Source organism: Chelonoidis abingdonii, chromosome 1 (genome assembly GCF_003597395.2).
Source record: "Chelonoidis abingdonii isolate Lonesome George chromosome 1, CheloAbing_2.0, whole genome shotgun sequence".
Taxonomy (NCBI): Eukaryota; Metazoa; Chordata; order Testudines; family Testudinidae; genus Chelonoidis; species Chelonoidis abingdonii.
The window spans coordinates 269,802,755-269,827,011 of NC_133769.1; the positions used below are offsets into that span (position 1 = coordinate 269,802,755).

Sequence of the window (24,257 nt, forward strand, 5' to 3'; positions counted from 1 at the left end):
AGTGAAACATGACATTTCCACAGCTGTCAACCAATTAAGGAAAAGAAACAGTTCTGTATGACTTATGTAACTAACCAACCCAGAGCAAATTTTGCATTTCAAATATTCACAATGAATTGTTCATGAAAGCAGATCAAGGATTATTTCCAAACAAATTTGTGAATAATTTCTAAAGCTAAATACATTTGAGAACTTGGCAATGTTTTGCAGACACTTCACACTGGTAGAAAGGAAGCTACATTTGTGAACTAAGTTATAATTTTTTTGACCATCTCTATCTTTGACTATAGAGGGCTCATGGAACGATTCCACATCATCGGCTACAGTCTGCACCCTCTGCCAATCATCTTGTGACTGCGTGCCACTAGAGCACAGGTGAATAGGCAAGCGAGTATGGATGGCGCAATGCAAACCATCACCATTGAAAACAAGTCACATGTGTGTTCTGATTACAGGGCAAAGTTGTATTTACTGTTTTATGGCTGTTGAGGCACAGAAGCTGAGTTGTAAACAGCAGCAGACTTGGCAGGCATAATTTGTAATCCCTTTCTCAGCATCAAACTACCTACATACTTTATTTGGAAAGCATTACCATTTGCACAGCGGTCTTTTTAGCCACAACTATGCTCTCAAGACGTAAAACCATCGTCAACATCATCTTTGGTCACGAAGGATAACAACCACCTCTGACCTCTTCTTTTCTACCCTCACACTCATATATACCCAGAACTAGTATGAACTACATAATTTAATCTACAATTATCTTGGAGTGGATCTATGGTTCCTGACTGAAGACAATGCTGTTCTATGAGGGCACAAAAACAAATTGCAGGATCAGAGTTTAGTTAGCTATAATATGGTCCATGTTAAAAATCAAGCTGTATCTTTGCTGAAACTGAATATGAAATCCCTATGGCTAATCTGCCTGTGACACGGCATCTGCCCCACACTAGCCAATAAGGGTTAATAGAACCCTAGGAAGACTGCACAACAGACAGCCAATGGGAGAGGACCCTAGGGAGGCTTGCAGGAGACAGCCAATTGGAGAGGGCTATGAGGAGCAGCCAATCAGGGCCAAGCAGGACCACATAAGAAGAGCTGCGGGGCAGAGAAAATCAGTGTCTCCCTGGAGATCCGGAAGGGAGGAGGACTGGCTGCCTCACAGGCAGAGGTCAGCTAGCACCTTGGACAGAGCAGTGCTGGGCAGAATCAGGGGAGCGAGAGTGAGACTGACATGCTAGGGCCCTGAGACAAGGGCAGAGAAGGTGCTAGGGCTGTGGGGAAGTGGCCCAGGGAAGTAGACAGTGGGGCTGGAGGTGATGCAGCATGTGGCTGCCATGTACAGGGTCCCTGGGCCAGGACCCAGAGTAGTGGGTGGGCCCGGGTACCCCCCGCCCCCACTCACCATCGAGCAAAACCTAGAAGCAAGCCCAAAATCAATGCTATTAACACCAAAAACCAGAGGAAATGCCAGGAGTTTGTGCAGGCTTTTGAACTTAGCATGTGTGGGAAGTAATTACGAGAGAAGGTGGAGGAATTTTGGGAGAATTTAAGAACAACAATCCATGAAACAGCTTTAGCTACATTTAGGGGAAAGAGACCATCAAAAAAGAACTGGTTTGAAGAAAATGAAGTGGAACTATTAGCTCTCATCAATATTAAGAACACAGCCTCTCTGGAACACAACAAGAAGCTAACAGAGAGCACCAAAGTGAGACTTCGACATGCAAAAATCGAGATGCAGTAAACAAGCAGACACTGCGCAAATCATTACTGGATCAAGCTCTATGAAGAGATACAGACAGCCTCAGACACAGGAAACCTCAAAGTCATGTATGACGGCCTGAAGAAAGCTCTAGATCCACTGTCAACAAGGTTGCCCCTCTCAAATCACACAGCGGTGAAATCATTACAGATAAAAGCAAGCAGTTGTCTCATTGGGTTGAATGCTATTCAGAGCTATACGCACAAGAAAGAAACATCACCAGTGAATCACTGGACCAAATGCTAACTCTACAGGTCATGCCAGAGCTAGATGTGGAACCCACTGTAGAAGAGCTAAGCAAGGTCATTGATTTGCTATCAAGTGACAAGGCTCCTGGAAGAGATGGCATCCCAGTGGAAATCAACAACTACAGGGTTATCTTGCTACTAAGTGTAGCAGGAAAAGCTTTTGCAAAAGTCATCTTAGTGCACCTACAACAGCTGGCAAATTGTATCTACCCTGAATCACAGTGCGGATTCAGGGCTGGAAGATCAACTATAGACATGATATTTTCTCTGCATCAACTCCAAGAAAAGTGCAGGGAGCAAAACTGACTATTGTACATCACCTTTGTGGTCCTAACCAAAGCATTTGACACAGTCAGCAGAGCAGGTCTACTGGCAATACTAGAAAAGATAGGATGTCCACCAACCCTGTTCAGTCTTATACATTCATTCCACAACAATATGAGAGCAACTGTCCAGTTTGATGGGCCCACTTCAGACAGCTTTGAGATGAAAAATGGAGTGAAGCAAGGATGTGTTCTTGCCCCTACACTCTTTGGAATCTTCTTCTCAGTACTCTTGAACTGTGAGTTTAAGGACATGAAAAATGGAGTGCATCTCCACACAAGATCAGATGGGAAACTCTTCAACCTGTCCTGACTTAAGTCAAAAACCAAAGTAAAAAAGGTGCTAATCAGGGAACTTCTATTCACTGATGATGCTATCTCATAGCCCACAATGAAGATCTATTACAAGAACTCATGGACTGCCTTTCAAGTACCTGTCAGGCATTTGCCTTCACCATCAGCATTAAGAAAATGGTTGTATTAGGACAGGGGGTTCCACAAGGTCCTTCAATCACCTTAAATGCAAATCAGCTAGAAGTAGTCCAAAAGTTTGGCTGCTTAGGTTCTACAGTGACCACCAACCTCTCACTGGATGAAGAACTAAATGTTTGCACTGGAAAGACTGCCACTACCTGTAGCAGACTAACTAAAAGAGCGTGGAGCAACTCAAAGCTTACCATCAAGACCAAACTGCTAGTGTACCAAGCTTGCATCCTCAGCACTCATGTATGGTGGGGAAACATGGACAACTTATGCTCATCAGGAGAAAAGGTTTAACAGTTTTCATCTATGTTGTTTACACCACATACTCAACACCAATTGGCAAGATAAAGCCACCAGTCCAGAGGTTCTTCAAAGTTCTTCGACTGTGCTGGCTGGACCATCTGAGTAGGTTGGAAGAGGACGCATAGCCAAGGACATGCTACCTGGGGAGCTATCAGAGGGAACAAGAACAATAGTCCAAGCTTCGCTATAAAAATACATGCAAGCTAGATTTGAAGGAATTTGAAATTGATCCTGACCAGTGGGAAATCTTGGAAAGTGATCATAACAAGAGACACCATTGTCTCCATGAGGGTATCAAAGTCCATGACAGGAGCTAGCTCCTGCAGCTTGAGGAGAAAAGAGCCTGTAGGAAGCAAGCAGCTCCCAACAAAGATACATACATTTGCAATAACTGCCAAAGATCATGCAAATCTCAGCTTGATCTATTCAGTCACATGAGACATTGCAAATCATCTACATCATGGGCTGCAATTCTCACCATCTCTTGCAGATGAAAGGATGCCAACACGTGCCTGGTTTCTCTATTTGGGGTCCATCCTTGCAACTGCATATGCACATGCTTAGCTTTTAGCACATGAGGAGTAGCTCTATTGATACCCCCAGCACAACTATTCATGTGCTTAAAGTTAAGCTTATGCATAAGTTTGAAGGATAAGAGCCTTAGTTTGCAAGGTCTCCAAGAGAGTATTCCTGTCTTACTGTTTGCAATATCAACTTTAATTGGGTCTGATCCTGACTGAGGTGTCTGGATCCTGGTATAATATAACCAGTTTCCATAGTGATGAATTAGGAAGTCACAAACACGAAGGATGTGGTTCACTAGCACCTTTCTCTGGTAACTCTTGAATTCAACAGGCACATCAACATAAAATTGAAGTTTTACAGAGGTAAATCTAGTCCCTGGTTGGATTACGGCATCACTGAATGAAACAAGGGTAGGAAATAGGAAAAACTTTTATAATGAGACACTGCACTGATACACAGAAAAATGCAACAGGAGAGTTTGATGGGGTTTTGTAAAATGTCAAATGTTATCAAATGTAATAAAGTGTGGCATTTTCTCTTCACACTTGGTATGCAAAGTAAAATATATATTGAATCATTGACATATATCCCTCCCCAGCTTTTACTTTGGCCAATTATTTGATAAATTTGGCCAGCATTCCCAGGACAGGGCTTCTTTAGAGGGTCATATTACTATCATCATTTTAAAAAACAACTTATTCTGTATAACCAAAGTTCTTTTCTCTCCCAAGAGCAGCATGGAGAGTTAAACAAATAGAAATTATTTTGGTGTCTATACACACATGGGTAAATACAGATAGTAATACACATTTTCAGTATTACAGGGATGAATTGGGTCCCCTTGTGTTTGTGGGTGTGTGTTACTCCTTTCTAATCCCACTTGTCCCAATACTGTACTTTTCTGTTTTTAATGTATCCCCTGTCTCTCTTTCTTCCATCGTTGCACATATCCACTTCCATGTACCTCACTTGTTAGAAAATTAGCAGATTTGTGGTACTATGCACCCTGGCTCCTGTTTCTCTTAATAAAAGCAGACAGTGGCTCAGGGCTACTATGTTCCTCAGATTATTGTTCAGCCCACTTGCTCATCTGAAATTTCTACTCACTATTCACAGTAGATATTCATGCTATTTATCTCTTTGTCTCTCAATGCATGCATGCAATAAAGTCATTTTATAATTCCAATAAGTAAAAATCTGAAATTCTGTATTATTCTATTGCATGTCTCAACCAGCTTCGACTGATCTTCTTATTGTACTTATTTACTAATGCACTTACCTGTACAGATCTCGCCTGTTTCATCATCTATGCATTCTCGGTCATCACACTCACAAAATTTACCATAGATGAGTCCATTCCCTTCTGAATTCTCACACTTGCATCTGCCACATTGGCATACGCCTGTAAAAATTAAAAAAAACCACTCTTGTGATTATAGTTAATAGAAAAAATAGTTGTTGCTGTTTTAATTAAGCCAACAGTGGTTTTATATGCCTTATTGCTGAGCTCACTGGAAACTTAAGATAAACCAGGGGGTTAGGGGAGTCCATCTGAAGTGTAAATAGGTTTTTTTGAGTGCCCTACTCTACAAAGAATAAAGAACCATAACAAGAAGTATCATACTTCTCTAGAGCCAGGTAAAATTCACCTCCAGGGCTGCCTGTCAACAGCTACCCCAAAGGCATCATAAAATCCACAAACATGAATGCAACAGTAGAAGACATTCTCTTTCTCTCATGAAGGAAAAGGCTGAATTCTACACTGCCAATTTCTCAAGGATGGAATCTGACTTTGTCCAGCTCAATGGCCATATGGCAACAGATGAGCATGACAGGACAATTGAGATCCTAGAAATAACATTGGAAGCATCCCCTCAATACATTTAGAGAGTCCCACAACATCCTAATATCCCCTACACAATCATAATTTTGAGAATGTGGTCCCAATGCAGTGAGATGGGGAAAACCCCAAGAAATCAGTCTGAACTAATTTTGAGGGAGAACCACCTGCAGTAAGAACTCATGCTCAGATGTCAGGGAAGAGAACTCAACTTTATATAGTAATTATCACTTCAATACCTTTAATTTGCCAACTGACTAGCTAATTGCAGTGTAAATGTGAAACAATCAGTAAGTACTTTACCAATATATAATTAGAAATGGCTAATAGAACTGTAAGCTTTTTCTGCAAGGATGTACATTACAGGGATATTTGACATAATACTGGAGGATCAATCCTTCAGTCACTGATCTTAAACTTTTCTGCAACATTCCTTGGTTATGAGAGAAGATTCCTTGGCCTATTAATGTAGTTTTCATTAGGTTTGGCAAACTGATCAATTAACTGTTCAAATAATGTCAAATTATCAGTCAATTGATTGTCTATTATTTGACCATCGTCAAATATTGTAAAATATTGCAGCTAGAATACCCTGATGTAGGTGGCAGACTATCTTTTGATGGCATCATGGTGCCATTCTTTCATTTTTTAGATTTTAAGTTCATTGTTTTGCATTTTTCTGAGTTAAAATAACTCACTTAAGCAATTTAGGGTTTAAATAACAATACAAAACAAAAACTTGTGGAACTAGCATAACATCTGCTGATCATCATGCTGATGACTCTGCTCATATGTTAAATCCCTTCCCTTTCCCCTGCTGGTGCATTGAGACCACAGCTCATCATGCTGGACAATACAGTCTTATTCTCTCCCTGTACTCCCCTATCTGCCTGTCTACATCCATCTGTTGTCTCTTGTCTTAAAACTATAAGCTCGCTGAGGCAGACACTGACTTTTTGTTCCGTGTTTATACAATTCCTAGCATAATGGAGCCCTAGGCAGTACCAGAATGAACATAAAAAAAATCAGCAATTTGCATTCCAAAGTTATCTAGGAGTTTGCTTCAGCTGCGTTCATGCCTCTTGTGTATTCGCTTTCCACCAAAATTCAGTAGATGAGATAACTGGTATCCAAAGCAGCACATGTAAGCTAATAATAGATGATACTATTGCAGATATCAATTTTTAAATTCAGATATGTATTTACAGTAGAAACTAGACTGAGTGTCACACTCATTCAGACAGGGAATAGAAACATGCCATGTGATCTACATGCCCAAGCTAAACAACTCAAATTTAAAAACATTGACAAGAACTTGATTACAAAGAAGCTACAGATCCAGAATTATTTTGTTGAAGTTCATTAGCGAACAATGTTGGATAATGAATAACTTCAAGAAAACTCCAGCTTCTCAGCAGATGATTCACAAATCGAAAAGGAGAGAAAATGTATTCATTACAAGTTATTCAACCAGCTTTACGCACAACTGTGTGCATGCATTTATAGAAAATGGATTGGGCAGTTGGGCTCCTATCATCATGGTAGGCTTGTGTTTTTGAAAAGATTATATATATATATATATATATATATATATATATATATATATATATTTCTTTCTGCTTCAGATATAAACCCTAGAGTCTAAGAATAAAGCAATGAAGGTCAACTCCCTGAGTGAAAGACCTGGTGCCTAGCTGGGCAAGTACTTGCAATAAATACACGATGATATACTTGTTACTTCAGTGTCACACATATATCAGATACCTGTTCCAGGTTCTAGGCAATCCGACAAATATTTAAAAAAACATAGTCCAAACCCACACGACACCAATCATAGCCAGTAAACAAAAGACATTACAAAACTAAAACATTCCTGCCTCAAGTCCCACAGCCTACTCCAAATCGTTCCAATCTCAGCCACTTCAAAAGGCTGCTCAGCTAGTTGGGCTTCTCAGTCAATCTCAGAAATTAACAGACTCAGGCCATCTCCAGCGAAGAGATGGGGGAGAGTGAATTCAAAAGGGAAGAAGAGGTGCTGAGGGAGAAAGCTCTTCTAATCAGCTCTTCTAATCAGCATCCTCTCTTTTACCATGAGGGGGCTCCAGCTCATGCATTTTAGCTGATCACAACTGATGATGTCTCAACCCCCATTTAGGTTGAGAGTCAAACCCCCATTTAGGTCTTTATCAAAAACAGTATTTTAAACTCCACCCAGAAAGAAACAAGTAGGCAGTGTAGATCCCAGAACACCTCACAGAAGAATGCTCTGCTTAACATTTACACATATTTGTGTGTCTAATTTAAACGTGTGTATGTTATTTGTTTCCACAATTGGTTGAGCTGCCTTTGATAATCTGGGTCTATATGATGTTTAGCAAAGAGGGAGCTGTGTGGATGTAGCTTTATAGCTAAGTTGTGATCCTTCTCTTGTTCAAAGTGGTAAGTCAGTTACTTTGTTTATGTAGTTTCTCTCCTCTCTCTCTCTCTTTGACACATTGGATCATGGCTCATTTCTGGTTTAAGACTTGATAATGACTCTCTATTGTTCAACACTTCTCTTTGCCCATCAATATCTCAATATCTGACAAGCTGTAAGAGAGTGTTTCACTACTGCATTGAAGAAAATACCAAAACATGACAATATAAACTGATTATGTAGAACAAATCTAGGTCCAGTAACCAGATATCTTTACAAAGAGAATTTCCACAACTCTGGGTTTTACTGTCATATTTTAAGGTGCACCACTTGAAGAAAGGGGCAGAAACTAAAGGTTTTTGTATAAACAGAAAAGCAAAAGGAGAGAGAGCACAGCTCTGATTACAAGAAAACCTAGTCTTTAGCTCTCAGTCTTACCCTTAAGCAGCTGATTTGAGTCTTCAACAACCAGTCCTGCCTTAATTCCTCTCCTGCCTATAGTCAAGCAACAAGTATCATATCAAACATGGATTAGACTCAGCTAATTTCTAGTACTTTTGCAGTCTATGTTATCTCCAGCAAAGGAATGACAATGCTTAGTCATTAGTTTAATGCCAAAATGAGTAAAAGAACTATCCCATAAGTATAAAATTACATATGTGTATGGGCTTAAATGTAAATTAAAATACTTGCAATGTTGGGCAAAAGTGTGAACTTGGCAACTCCTCCCACTGCTAGATTCACATAGAGATTTGTGAAGGTTAATCAGCAGAATCTGATTTCAGTTCAAATTGCCTGCAAATGTCCACCAAAATTTTAAGGCTGTGCAGCTGGATCTTCAAGACAGTTCTATCTTCCCCTGTTTGTCTATGTGGTAATTCCCACTGAGGTCAGCACGAATCATAAAACTTAAACAAAGGATAAAAAGAGTTACAACAGCTCAGAATGTAGAAGGGTTTTGGCTGGAGGTTCCCTAACCAAAATTACATGGCAAATGTTTTGTGATAGTAAGTTTTAATGGTTAGTGTTAAAGCTTCCATTTAAATTTCCAGAAGGGAAGTTTGCAAATGCCTCCTTTGCATCTGACCAAAACAAAAATATCTAAGCCCCTCTCAGTGTAAATGTTGTTACCACATCCTTCTGAGGAGTAAAACATCTGGCCCAGCTGGAGTCTTCATCAATTTAAATAGTTATGAATAAGCCAGAATACTAAAGAAAGCATTTTGAGTACACTTTAGAGGTAATTTAAAAGTCATAAAAATATTTTCACATAAATCCTTATAAAAAGTTTAAACTAGCATTGCATATCATGTCTAGCAATCTGCATACTACAGTTTAGGCTACATTTTTTCCCCACTGATTTTTCTGGATGAAGAAGTCATTCGGAACAGCTGGAGTCCATGTCAATTTCAAAGGAAAGACTCAGCCTGCTGGCTTATTTTCATTGTATTGTCTGAATTCTATTACACACACACACACACACACACACACACACACACACACACACACGCTGACAAATAGAATTTCACAGAAGTTTAGTATGTCTCTATAAGTATACTAAGCCATCTTTACAAAAATATTTGTGAAGTTTTAATTAAACCATGTCAAATGTCATCATGATATATAAGGTAACACAGGAAGAACTATAACCATTAACAAAAATATCTTACCTGCATTAGAACAGATAATATCTTGAGAATTCTTACACATTTCATTGCTCTTCTTCCGTGTAAAGTTGCAAGTAGTTGGGTACTGACAAGCGTCACCATACCAGCCTTCATCACATTTGCATTTCCCACAGTCACACTTTCCACGGCCTAGGAATTTAAGGAAACAGTGTCAAAATCAGTTATCATTCTAACTCATCTTTTACAATATAGTTTTTTAAAAAGCTACTGTTGCATCAAAAACGTTTAAAGTTGACATCCTTAAAAAATCCTCTTTAAGTCACATTTGCACAATTATAAACATGACTGCTTTTTTAAAAGCTAGAAAAAGTTTAAATTAACTTTGAAGAGAGATTTTAAATGTATGTAACTTTAGTTTCAGAGTAAATTATTTTGATAGTCCTGAATCACTATTTTTAAAAAGGGATTACAGAATTAGACTACTACTATATAAACATTATTTATAGCCCGAAAACCTTTTTTTTTTTAGTATTTTAATTGCTAACCATTATTATCTCAATAAAATGATGGCAAGACAATGGGATATATATTTCATGAGTAGTATGAATATAATTGCTTGGTAGGTTAACACTGCAAGAGCTTCAAGGACCAAGCCAACTGCTTCTTCCATCAATAGATGGTATGGCGTATATCAGCAGAGATCTCTACACTACAGGTCTTTTGCAATATCTCGCAGGGCAAAGATATTCATGTGAGCTATGAGCAAAATGTGTCATTTCAACTATTTTTTCTTTATACAAAGTCCACTAGGTTTTTACAAATCCTTTAAATGTCTTAAAAGATTTCTGACTAGATCACTGTCTGCACTGTTCATTTATGCTGCAGTTGAACCACTGTATTCCAAATTAATCATTAAGCATAAATTACAGTCAGTTAATTTCCAGTTTCGTCTTTACACTTTTAGACTATGTATGATCTTGGATAAACCAATCTATCAAGAACAACATATGGCTTCAAACAGTTGCACACAAAGGGCATCTATTTAATTGGTAGGTCAGCATTCTAAATGGGTCACTTAATTTCTCAGCAATAAAATCTTACCACAGTTGATTTTAAATATGTCAATTTGTCTGCAGTTAGAAACAACAACATTAAAGTACAACACACCTTCTGCTAGTATAGTGGAATTTAAATAAGCTATTGTAAATATATTGTTTTCATGATGTAAAGCCAGTTTATTTGCTAATTAAATACATTTTGTATTTGCTGACTCCGGTGATCCAGAGACACAGTTCATCAATTAAAGGACATGTTAAAGAATATCATTATTCAGTTCTTTTAAAATAAATAAATAAAATAAAAAAGATTTGTTAAAAGACTTGTCTGATGACTTGTTCATATGATTTCTGTTTGCACATGAAAAGGGTGAATGACAGCAGAAAGAGAGTAGGGGGGGCACAATATTTATATAAAATTTTCCTGCTTCATTGGTGGTTAATGGCATAAACCTCACTGGAAAAGGAAGATAAACCCTAGTGCAGCCAAACCAAACCAAAATAAAACAAACAACTAAAAGCCATTTCCTTCTCTGTTTTAAAGAATACTCTGGATGGCGGCTAAGGCTTCTTACATCCCAGCTTCCCTGCTGATTTACTGGCTCAAATCTCATCTGGTAAAGAAAAGAGGCTCCAATAAAAAGGAGAAATACTTTTTTCGCTGTTGTTCCTTTAAGTAAACAATACTGCAACTCAGTGGCAACTACTGCATACTTTCCCTTACTTGGTCGGGCAGCATTACTCTCTCTCAGTCATCGGAGATAGGCACAAATCAAAATATATTAGTGCACAAAGGAGAAAACCTAAGAGTGTAACTGTACATGTATGTGTGTCTCTTTTAGAAAAACAAACATTTGAAAATATTTTGATAATCACTCTTAAAAGAAAAAAAAATCTGAGTGTGAAGTCCTTAAGTTAGCCTCTCTCTTTTTCTGTTTATTATGGGTCACTTTGCCAGTTTGTGATCTAGACCAGAATAAGAGAGGTAAGACTCTAAGAGTGTATTTGTAGATGCATGTTTCATTTATTGTACTTATTGTATTTGTTGAGCACTAACAGGACACAAAAATATAGTCCTCATTCCCAAGAGTTTAGTGTCTAAAAAAAAATACAGAATAGATTTGGTCTTTTGGTTAAGGCACCAAATTGGAATTCAGTAGATTGGGTTCATGTCCTGGTTCTGCACAGAGACCAAGTCACTTAGATCCTCCTGTTGTAAAAGTGGGGATTAATAATACTCCCATTTCTCATAAAGATGTTGGAAGGACAAATTCATTAATGTCTGTGAGATTCTCAGATACTACAGATGATCAGAGCCATGTAGACTAGAAAATAAAATAATAAGGAGTCATTAGGAAAGAGAGATAACAAGAACAAAAATATCACATAACGTCACCATATTAAATCCTGGGATTCATTCACCTTGAATACTGCATGCAGTTCTGCTCTTTACAGCTAAAAATATATATATTAAAATTGGAAAAAGTACATAGAAGGGCAACAAAAATGACTAGGGGTATGGTACAGCTTCCATATGGGGAGAGTATGGAAAAAATAGAGACAGTTCAGCTTAGAAAAGAGATGATTCAGGGGGATATGATAGAGGTCTATAAAATAATAACTGTTATGGAAAAAGTGAATAAGGAAGTGTTATTTACCCTTCACATAACATAAGAACTAGGGGTCACCTAATGAAATTAATAAGCAGCGGGTTTAAAACAAACATAAGAAAGTACTTCTTTACACAACACACAGTCAACCTGTGCAACTCATGCCATGGGATATTGTGAAGGGTAAAAGTATCCTTGGGTTAAAAAAAGGATTAAATTCAGGAAGGATAAGTCTATCAATGGTTATTAGCCAAGATGGTCAGGGAGGTAACCTGAGGATCTGTGTGCCCCTAAACCTCTGACTGCCAGCAGCTGGGACTGGACAATAGCAGACGGATCACTCAATAATTGCCCTGTTCTGTTCATTCTCTTGGAAGCATCAGGTATGGACCACTGTCAGAAGACAGGATACTGGGCTAGATAGATGATTGGTCTGACCCAGTTTGAGCATTCTTATGCAAGGAATTGTGCTTTCTTTTAAATCATTTTTTCATATATTTTTTCTGAGGCACTCTCTGTCAAGCATTGAGTTTAAAGCTGTGCTTGAGAAGTTGACCTTGCAGTGCACCAAGTTCTTAAATAAAGCCCTTGGTTCACTAAGCAACTACATTAGATATATTGCCTCTGGTGGAATTTCAATTTACATTTCTAGGAATAACCTGCAGTGACAAGGGGGAAAAAAAGTTATAGGCATAGTCTCCTGTTGGACATTTGAGATCCAGCTTATTCCAAGACAAATCATGTTCAAAAACAAACAAACAAACAAAAAAAACCAATTCCCCAAAAATCTCCCAGCCTTTCAGATGGAGGTAACTTTTTCTGATTTTTTTTTACTTCTAGGATTTCACTCACTTCTGATAATTAAAAACTTAGCCATTATTTGTGATAACACAGTCTAGAGCAGGGGTGGCCAAACTGTGGCTCCGGAGCCACACTGGCTCTTCTGAAGTTAATATGCAGCTCCTTGTATAGGCACCGACTCCAGGGGGGAGCTACAGGCGCCAACTTTCCAATATGCTGAAGGGTGCTCACTGCTCAACCCGACTCTGCCACAGGCCCTGCCCCCACTCTACCTCTTCCCGCCCCCTCCTCTGAGCCTGCCATGCCCTTGCTCTTCCCCCTTCCCCTCCAGAGCCTCCTACAGACCACAAAACAGCTGATTGGAGGGGAAGGGGAGGCACTGGTGGGCAGAAGGCGCTGAGAGTGGGGCAGGAAGCAGATGGGGGGCTGCTGATTTATTACTGTGGCTCTTTGGCAATGTACATTGATAAATTCTGGCTCCTTCTCAGGCTCAGGTTAAGAGGCAAAAAAAATGGTCTAAAATTTTTTTCCAGCAAAAAAATTCAGATTCAGTAACTAATTCATATTGGTTTTGTCATGTTGGTGCAGTCAAAAAAAAACAAAGACAATTAAAAAAACCAAACCTTTTTGTTGCCACATGTTCAAAATGAAACATTTCAATTTTTCAATTCAAAATGACTTTTTCCAGTTTCCTATAATTTTATTAAAAAACAATCATGAGCATTTTAAAAATGTCAAAATCTAAACAAACCATTTTGCTTGACCTAAAGCAATTATTCTTCCTACTTTTTCAGAATTTCTAGCAAACAGGAGATCCATTATTCACATAGCTCTAGTCAACCAGGACTTTCCAAAGAACAGAAATGAATGCAGGGATTTTAGAAAAATGAACATTTGAAAATATTTTGATAATGGCTCTTAAGAATGAAAAAAATCTGAGTGTGAAATCCTTAAGTTAGCCACTCTCTTTTTATGGTTATTATGAGCCAGTTCGCCAGTCTGTGATCTAGACCAGAGTAAGAGGGGTAAGACATTTGGTGATGCCCCTGCAGCACCCAGGGAGGGAGTCTGAGTGCATGTTTACACTACAAAATAAAGTTGACTCTATGTAATTTGACCTTGAGCCTCTGAATTAAGTCAATTGTGCGTGACTACACCATGCTCATTGTTTCGGTGGAATGCATCCTCCCTAGTAGTGCCTGCATCAATGCACAAAGCAGTGCATTGTGGATAGCTATGTCGAAGTGCAACTTGCTGCAGTGTGTTTTGGGAAGTTTGTGCAATGCTTCATGGGACCAAAACATTGTCGCAGGGGAGAATGGGAACATTGCATCAGTATCCCATAATGCACTGTCCTCCCTCCCTCATATAAATAGCAAACAACCCAGTGGTTTTCGTGCCTTATTTTGAAACCACCACGCATACGCCATAACCCAAGAAGCATGGAGCCTGCTCAGTTGTGTACTCTTGCTGAAAGCATCTCAAACACCTCGTGCCTTCTCCTGCAGTATTTCCAGAGCTGATATAGGGACCGCCATGCGAAGTCCTGCAAGCAGCCCTACTGCAAGCCATTGAAAAGAACAATTCACAGTTGCTGCTGGCTGTCTCAGAGCACCTGCACACAGTTGAGCACTGTTTCTGGTCATGTGAAACAAGCTCTGACGAATGGGACTGCATCATTTTGCAGGTATGGGATGATGAGCAGTGGCAACAGAACTTCCGAATGCGTAAGGAAACTTTCCAGGGAGTTTGTGCAGAGCTTTCCCCTGACCTGCAGCTCAGCAACACAAAAATGAGACCCACTCTGACACTGGAGACGCAAGTGGCGATCGTTGTATGGAGGATTGCAATGCCAGACAGTTACCAGTCAGTGGGAATCACTTCAGGGTAGGTAAATCAGTGGTGTGTAACCTGCAGCCCGCAGGCTGTACAAGGCCCGTCAGGGTAATCTACCGATGGGCTGTGAGACAGTGTTTCATTGATCGTCCACCGACATGGCCGCCTGCAGCTCCCAGTGGCCGCAGTTCACCGTTCCCGGCTAATGGGAGCTGCGACAAGAGGCGTGGAGCACAGGGACATGCTGGAGGGAGGTTGTGAGCCAGGCGATGCTGACTGGCTGGTCAGCAGGGGCTGCAGAGGGACTCTACCCTCCTGCATCTGTTCCTGCAGCTCAACCAGACACCTCAACATGACTGAGTGGTCCCTCATAAGCTGAAGCATCTCATCCCGCGTGCCACGCTTTTGCTCCTGAGATGATTTCCTGATCTTCATGTCCATGTCTAATTTCTCAGACAGTGAAATCCTCCAGGCTCTGAGCTGTGTGTCAGCTGTCCCTGAGGCATTCATTATCTTGGTGAACATGTCCTCCTGCGTCCTCTTTCTCCTCCTTCTAATCAGTGAAGGTCTCCGTACAAGTGTTGATGACATGGCAAAGGACACATTTCCCAGGTTTAAGGCACGGAAAAGAACAAAGCAATCACTGTAAATGCATACAATGTTTCCAGAGCAAGGCTGTTTTTATGAAAAAAAAAATCAAAACTCCTTATTACGCTAGATGAAAGCCATAACAATCAGAATCCCTACCCATTCAATGATCCTGTTCCAGCCATAATGAATAGGCCCCCTGAGTCAGGGGTGCCTGCACTTTTCCTGAAGTTTGAGGCAGACTCAGATCGGGAGCATAGGTAGCTAGCTGAACAACCGCCTCTCCCCCTAGCAACATTGGATTTTGTTTAAGAACAGGGGGCAGGGAGCATTTTCACTCCCAAATTGCAGAATTTCACATGGGGGGCCTCCAAAAGGGTGGGAGAAAAACACAGGAAGCCCATTCCCAGTCCGGTATCAGCCAGTTGAACTACATACCAATCCACGCCGAGCACATTAAAGGCAGCATGGTTTGGCAATCTGGAATTTGGGGGTGGGTGTCTCTACATGCTCTATTGTCTGTTGTATAAGCACTTTTAATGAAAACTTCCCGTTTTCTCTAGGCAACCCTATGTGATATCAGTCTTCTGAGGGTAACAGAGGTGGAAAGGGAGGTGATGCTGCAAGATCTGGGTATAGACTTGGTCCTTATGCTGCTATGCTGTGTATTGCAATGATGCCAGCAGAATTAATTCAGGAGTTGCATGGGAAAGTGTCCTACCATGGTGGAAGAAACAAGACTGCCCTCCCCAGAAACCTTCGGCAAAGGATTGCAGAGTACCTCCATGAAAGTTTCCTAGAGATCTCCACAGAGGATTCCAGGACTATCCCAGTCCACATAAACAGTCTTTTCCTAGGCCACCCTCTGCATAGCTGAAGCAGCCTCTTGGAAGTAGAGACCCACAGCACCTTGTTTTTTCTTCACAGTAAACTTGCAATAAAACCAAATGTGTGTGCTCGCTAAAGTTTAACTGAAATTTGATTGGAACTTTATACTCACCAGAGGTGCCTTCTCTGGCATCACAGTCAGCCACAGAGCCCCAGGATTAAAAATATTTCCTGACTCTTGGGGAGAATGGATCCACCACCTGCCTGCCTCCCATTCTCCTCCTCCTCTTTCTCATCCACCATATTGTCCTCCTTGTTGTCCCTAGAGTCACACATCTGAGAGGTGTCCACATTGCTTTTGGGGGTACTGGTAGGGTCACTCCTGAGAACCGCATGCAGCTCATTGTAGAACCAGCATGTGTGGGGATCAGAACAAGAACGACTGTTTGCTTCCCTTGCCTTCTGGTACACTTTGCGAAGTTCTTCTATTTTCACACAGCACTGCTCTGTGTCCCTCGTGTAGCCCTTCTCCCTCATGACCCCACATGATCTTGGCATAGATGTCAGCATTTCTTCTGCTGGGTAGATGCCCTGCCTGCATAGACTCTTCTCCCTATACAACAATAAGATCCACCACCTCCTGTGCAGACTAGGCTGGAGTCTCCATGATCAGCTGTGCTGGTGTGCTCCCAATGCTAATCAAACAGGAAATGGGAAATAAAATGTTCCCAGGGCTTTAACAGGGGAGGTGCTGTTTGCTATGTACCTGGCTGCAGCACAGCGGAATTGAGAATGATCTCCAGAGTGGTCACAGATGAACATTATGGGACACCAGCGGGAGGCCAATTAAGTCAAATTATACAATGCTGCATCTGCACTACCTCACTGTTGACCCATGAAAATCGAATTAAGCGCTACACCTCTCGCAGAGGTGCAGTACAGAACTCAACATTAGAGGCAACTTAGGTCAGTGGAAAGGACCCAGTAGTGTAGACGAATACATTAACAGGTCAATTTAAGGTGGCTACCATCCATCTTACTCTGCAGTGTAGTCCAGGCCTGAGAGTCACAATCTCTTGCTGACCCAGGGGGGGCCTATGCTGCGACAGGTGATGTGCAGCTTTTGCCTTTTCTTTTCAGCCATGTTTTAGTGACTTAATTTTCTCCACTAAAGCTATATAAAATGTATTTTAACAGGCTAAAACACTAACAAAAGTGACATTATTAAATGGATCGGTTAAAAATGATTGAGAAGGTTGTCTTTTTATTACAGTAAATAATAATAATAATTATTATTATTATTATTAAACCAGGATGGTTTATTCTTGAAATATGGAGTCCTTTAATTTTAAGACACCTAAAATTAGGGGAGTTCAGACACTTGAAGCCAGCACAGAGTGATAGGGACTAGAAATTCATATCTTCAAACAGTTCAGTGGCATTCATCAAGTGACACAGCAGTCCCAGTGTCTAACAGATAGGCTATAATAACAACAATAAATAACCACCATTATAAATAGCTTTAATTGTTAACTCTATTAGCAGTATTAACAGAGACACTGAGTATTAAACAGGGATGGAAGCTGAATTACTTTCTTTCTGCTATACCGGGGTGGGGAAGCCTACAACCCGCTTCATTTCATCCGGCCCATATCAAGTCTCCATGCCATCGGCCAGAAACCCTGGGCCTCTATGCCCACCCATACCCAGCCAGAGCCTTCACCCCCTCCCACACCCCAATCCCCTTCCCCAGCCTGGAGCCCCCTTCCGCATCCTGAACCCCTCATTTCTGGCCCCACTCCAGAGCCTACGGGAAGCCCTGCACCTCCGCGTCCCCTCATGGGGCTGTATGTGGCCCACAACTGATTTTTTCTGTGGGGCAGTGGCCCCTGATGGAAAAAAGATTCCTCACCCCTGTGCTATACCATTCAATAAAGCTCCAAATGGAGAATCAGTCAGAACAAATCTAAAAATATGAAGATATGCCCTCAGAAAATAAATTAAAAAATCAGTACTGCCAATGTTATTTTGTTATCATATTTTAAATGGTTATGACAGTTAGATGACAGAAAAGTTAAATGATGATCATTTTTATATATAATATATTTCTACACACACTTTCATATGTACACACACATATATAACACACACATATAACTATATCATCTAAATATTTCTCACACGTGATATCTCTTTTATTCATCATATTGCTATAAGGAGTAAGTACTTTGCTAGTTTCTATATAAACGAGGGTCAGTGTGATTGATAGCAGCAATTTCAAAATCACCTAATCAGATACCACTATACAAAATTATTTCACTTGAAAAGATCATTGTTCTAGAAGAGGCAGCCCTTGTTACACATTAGCTGTTACCAAATAATATTATTTTGAGAAATTGCTTAAGGCTAACATCAACACTGCATCTTGTACGTAATGTATATTGCTCTTTTTAGGGGAAAACATCCAGTATTTGTTGTTTTATTATAGTAATAGCAGAAGGAAGACCTGGATCTCATAATATATTATAAATCAGTAGCTTTAGAAACAGTGACACACTAAAAAGTCAAATTACTGATTAAAAAAAAAAGTCAAAATGTTGCCCTCTGGAGGATATTTCTGACAAAAAAAATATTGTACTTGGTTTGGTAGAAACAAAACTTCATCATTGTAGGACAAAACTATCAGAATCTGCATAATATATTGTCTGTCTTAGTTTCCTTAAATGAGTGCAAATAAAGGAGGAATGGTTTTCACAACTGAGATTTTTATTATCCTCTTTTTATCCCAAAAGACTCAGACACATCTGTATGTAGAGACAGAACAGCACATAATGCATAATTTTATATTTAGCTTGGGAGTATTAAAAATATAGTTACCATGAACTGAAGGTTTGATTTCAGCTGCACAGACTGGATATTTTAAATTACAGCAAATTTATATATATTTTTAAATACATAAATAAATGTATTTTTTAAATATTTTTAAAACCAAAGTATTTGTCATCATCATAAATAAATTGGGAAGTCTGACACTGAAACGTATTTCCAACCAACCTACATGTCCTCCCAAATAAATTCATGTTACACCCTGCCCTAATAAGTTCTTCCCAAAAATCAGGGACCTTTTTGCAGGGCTACTCTTCAGCTTCTGCTCCAGACTGCGGTGGCAGGATGCTGGGAACATACCCACTCCCCATTCAGCAAAGGCAGGGAAACTGGGATCCTCATAGCCCTTCTCAGGCCTATAAGCGCGGTAGTGCTGTGGGGTCCTTCATTCTCCTCTCAGGTTTGCAGGAGTGATAGAGAGAATGACCATGAGCAACTTCCCCTCTCCTTCAGACCTGCAAGAGGAGTAGGTACTTCCCCACCCTTCCCAGGCCTGTTGGGGAAAGGAAGCTGGGCAGAGCCACAAGGATCTTCACCCCACCTCTCAGGCCTTGGGAGACAGGGGACTCAGATACTTGGCTCTAGTAAGGGTCTACATATAGATATGTGGGGAGTGAGTTAACAGGGCCATCTCATTTTACATTCATGGTCTTAGGCATAAGAAGGGTATGTGTGCAAGGGGCCATCTAATCATCACATTTCCAGTCTGATGGGTATATGTTTCTTCTCTATGCAAAATGTAGAGTCAGCCTGCAGAGAGAATGAGTCGAAAGTACAGAACGGAATTCCTGTTCCCAGCATGGAAGACATTTCTTTTGGCTTTGACTGAAGTGCATTCCTTCCTCTCTTTGGCACCCCAAGGCTCTGTATGGGATTGGTAGTCTGCTAACCAGACTGCTCCAGCTCTGCTCGGGGCTGGTGGGGAATTGGGACCAACAGCAATGGCAGGCTGGAGGCAGGAGTGAAAGGGAAGCAACTTTCTCATCAATTCCTTGTTTGCACCTGGCTTCTGCAAGCTTGAAAAAGTGCCTTAGAATCAGGAGTGTTAGGGCATGTCTGCACTGCAAATGGAGATAACAATTGCAGTGTAGATGCCTGGGCTCAGTCCAGAGCCCAGGCTTTGACGCCCGGCAAGTGGAGGTGGAGGGATATCTACATTGCAATTTTTATCCCCATAGTGCAAGCCCCATAAGCCCAAGTCAGTTGACCGGGGCTCTGAGACTCTCTGCCACATTTTCTCCCTTCAGTATAGACCTTGAGATATCAAAACAGAGTTTTCAAATGCTGAAGCATACACAGCTTGAGTTCTGCTATGGCTTTACGTGGCCACTTCCCTGACAGAGGGTTGAAGAAGTGCACCACACCAGCAATAGTGGCTGAACATACTCTGCCTGCCGTGCTTTGGCTGACCATGCTCAGGAGCAGCTCTTCCACTGCCTTATTGGAGGAACAAGATGCACTGCCAAGGGCCAGCCTAGAATTTCCAATCTGTGACTAGAGGAATAGGTCCATGGCATCACCCTCACGCCATACAGTCTTGCCCTACTGGGACATGTGATGTCATTGAGTACACAAACTCTCTGCACCTGGGGTTCAAGAAGCACAAGCACCATACAGTTGTCCAAATGCAGACAAAAGTTTCCCTGCACTTTCTCCCTATTTTTACCTGCATACCATGCAAGAGCAGCCAAAATCTGCCTTCCAAACACCAAGCACTACACTTTGCCAACTTTGCTTTCTACTGCCATAAGTGTAAAACATGAGAAACACAATGTGTGTGCACATGTGCAGACCCTGTCACACAGAACTTTACATAGGTTCCAGAATGGAAATTAGTAATGAAACTTTCATCTCCCAGTAACTAGTTTCGACTACTGAGGCTTGCCATCTCCTGATGGATTTCATAGCTTCCTAGAGTTTAAGGCCAGAAGGCACCAGTAGATTATAGATTCATAGATTCCAAGACCAGAAGGAACTATTGTGATCATCTAGTCTGATCTCCTGTACAACACAGGCCATAGAACTTCCCCAAAATAATTCCCAGAGCACATCTTTTAGAAAAACATCCAATCTTGATTTAAAAACTGCAAGTAATGGAGAATCCACCACAACATTTGGCAAATTGCTCCCATAGTTAATTATGCTCATGGTTATCACTGTGATATAATATGATCTAGTTTGATCTCCTGAATATCAAAGACCATTACATTTCACCCAGTTACCCCTACATTGAGCCCAATAACTTGAGTAAAACTAAGGCTAATACGATCAATTCACCTCTCACATCTTCTCTATGATAAGCTAAATAGGTTGAGCTCCTTAAGCCTCACATCATAAAGCTTCTTTTCCCTAGATCATCTTTCTGGCCCTCTTTTAAACTCCCACCAGTATTTCCAAATCCTTCTTGAAATGTGGACACCAGAACTGGCCACAGTAATCTTGTAGCAGTCTTACCAATGCTGTGTACAGAAATAAGATCACATCCCTACTTCTACTTGATCATCCCCATTTTATACATCCAAGGATAAGGTTAGTCCTTTTTGCTACAATATTCACTGAGAACTCATGTTGAGTTATCTACGATGATTAAGACTCAGATTTTGTCATGATTATTTTTGGTAAAAGACATGGATGGCCACAGGCAATAAACAAAAATTCATGGAAGCCGGGACCCGTCTGTGACTGTTGCTGCTGCAGCTCCATGGTTTCCCCTGCCACCGTGGTGGCTGGGAGCTGTGGGGTTCCCCCTCATGGCAGCTGAAAGCTACAGGAAGCCCCCCTCCACCCACAGTGCCTGAGAGCTGTAGGGTGACCATATTTCCCAAAGAAAAAACAGGACAACCCCAGCTGCTTGCCCAACACATCTCCCTTCCCTCATTGCGCGAGGCTGTCGCCCATTGCTGGAACCCTGAGGAAGGCTCCCTAAGGAGTCTGTCACCTGTCACTGGAACCTTGCAGGGGGACCTCTGTTGCTGGAATCCTGCCAGGGCTCCACTAGCTGCCTGCTCCAGAGTCCCACAGCCCTGGGGCTGAAGCAGAGAAAGTCAAGGAGGTCTCTGGAAGCCACGGATTCTGTGATTTCCATGACCTCTGTGACATAAATGTAGCCCTAATGAAGATCCCTAAATCCTTCTCTAAATTACTGCTTTCCAAGACACAGTCTCCTATCCTGTAGGTATCACCTGCATTCTTATTCCCAGGCGTTTTACCTTGCATTTGGCTATATCAAAATACCAAATTTAGTAGTTGCATTCCAGTCCTTTTTAGACAGGTGTCCACAACTCAAAACCCCCATCACAGTTGGCACTTCAACAGCAGATGCACCAAGGATTGGCTGGGCATGGAGGCTGCACTATGCTCTCACCTAGAAGTGGAAATTTTGAAGTGGGGTTGAGATATTCTGATGGGACAGAGTGCTGAAGCATACACAGAGACTGCCAAAGCTGAGCATTTTCAATAGACAAATATAGGCCTTCGCTATCCAGGGCTGTCAATCTGGATTGACATGATCAACAGAGTCACTTTAAAAAACATCAGGAAAAAATAAAGAACCAGGACTGAAGTGAGAGAGTATTGACACATGACTATTTTTGAAGTGAGAAAAAACATGTGGAATTTGGATTAGAAGGAGGACATTGAGAATGATCCAAAGGGGGAAAACTGATCGTTACAATTCATTTTGGACTTCAGAAAGGAATACATGTAGATAATGTTGTTATAGACCACACCATTTTTGATACAATCAGGTCTGAAAAGTCAAAAAGGCACCAGGCCGTACCTACATCTGATATTGTCTATTTTCCTTTTAACAAGAGATTTATTGAAGACAACTGCAATTTAAATGCTTTCTTAAGATGTATGGGACAAATTCTGCCCTACTACATCGCTATGTAACTCCACTGAGCATAACAGGTGTCCATCAGGACACAATGTGGCCCTACATTTGTTTATTTTGGGATATACAGCAGAAATAAATTTTATTAAGCTTTGCAGACTTTGTCAACTCTATGTAGTAGAGATATTGCCAGTATAAAAGACCTCAAATTGAAAAACTACTAAAAAAAATTAGTGGGGGTCTGTAAAGGCAGAATTTGTCCCCTAGTTTTTAAGAAAGTATATAAGTTGCAGTTGTCTGCAGTAAGCCTCTTGTTAAAAGAAAAATAGATGATGTTAGATATAGATAATGTATGGTTCCTTTTTTAGTTTTCACATGATTTTTTTCAAAATTTTTCTTATTTTCTCTATTGTGACTACACATATGTGACAACAAAGTTCTGGGCTCAGTGCAGCTCAAATTTGCTTATACAGTTAGCTGGTCTGTGGGTCTCCTAGGCTATGAATTCTCTGGGATTGCTACATATTCTTGCTACCCAATATTTCCACGTTGGAGCTAACCTTATAATGCTGAATCCCACTGCCGCCAAAAGCTAACTTCTCCTTACAGTGTAGTCACAGACTCCACATGACATGACACCTGACAATTCCTTTTACTGGAAGAATGTCTAGTGATTTTCAGTTCCTCTCCTATTGTCCTAACAATGTAACTACATAAAGAACCTGCAACCTTGACTCCTGTCAATATTCATGACGCATACATACAACAGAAAGACAAACACATTCCCCATCTGAGTCTTATACCCATCACCACTGTTGTTAGAGTTATAGTTGCACTTTCTGTTTTTGTTTGGATTTTGTAGCGTTGTGAATATGTTCAGTGGGTGAACATGCATTACATTTGACATTTCTGCTTGGATGTTAATTAAATGATGATCTAATTGTTCACTTCCTGGGGAGAAAGAGTCTGAAGTGTTTTTGGTAGTAATCTTAATATATAGGATTGCAAATGTAACTGTCTCACAACAGAGTTTTAGTTTATGGATTTCCCAGATTTTTTGGGGAAAAAAAGTTGGAGAAAATTATGTTATGACTACAGCTGGTTGAATGTTTTCTGACACAACATTTGTCCATCACAAAATTCAAATTTCTCAAAACTGAAGCATTCATGGGAACATGTTGATTTTGACGAAATTTCTTTTTGAAAGAAATCAAGATGAACCATGTCTTTAAGGAATGTAACATTTTGATTTTGAAACAATGTTTTGTTTTATAATTTATTTTGTAT

General features: G+C 40.5%; 1 protein-coding gene across 2 annotated transcripts in view; it reads right to left on the reverse strand.

Moving 5' to 3' along the window:
- Positions 1-24,257, reverse strand: part of ITGBL1 (integrin subunit beta like 1) — a 228,632-nt gene that overhangs the window by 100,336 nt on the left and 104,039 nt on the right. For both annotated transcript variants that reach the window (XM_032771328.2, XM_032771318.2), the window contains exons 3-4: positions 9,574-9,720; positions 4,927-5,049 (exon numbers count right to left, since the gene is read on the reverse strand). In XM_032771328.2, the coding sequence (XP_032627219.1) occupies positions 4,927-5,049; positions 9,574-9,720 (270 nt within the window). The remainder of the gene's footprint in view (positions 1-4,926; positions 5,050-9,573; positions 9,721-24,257) is intronic.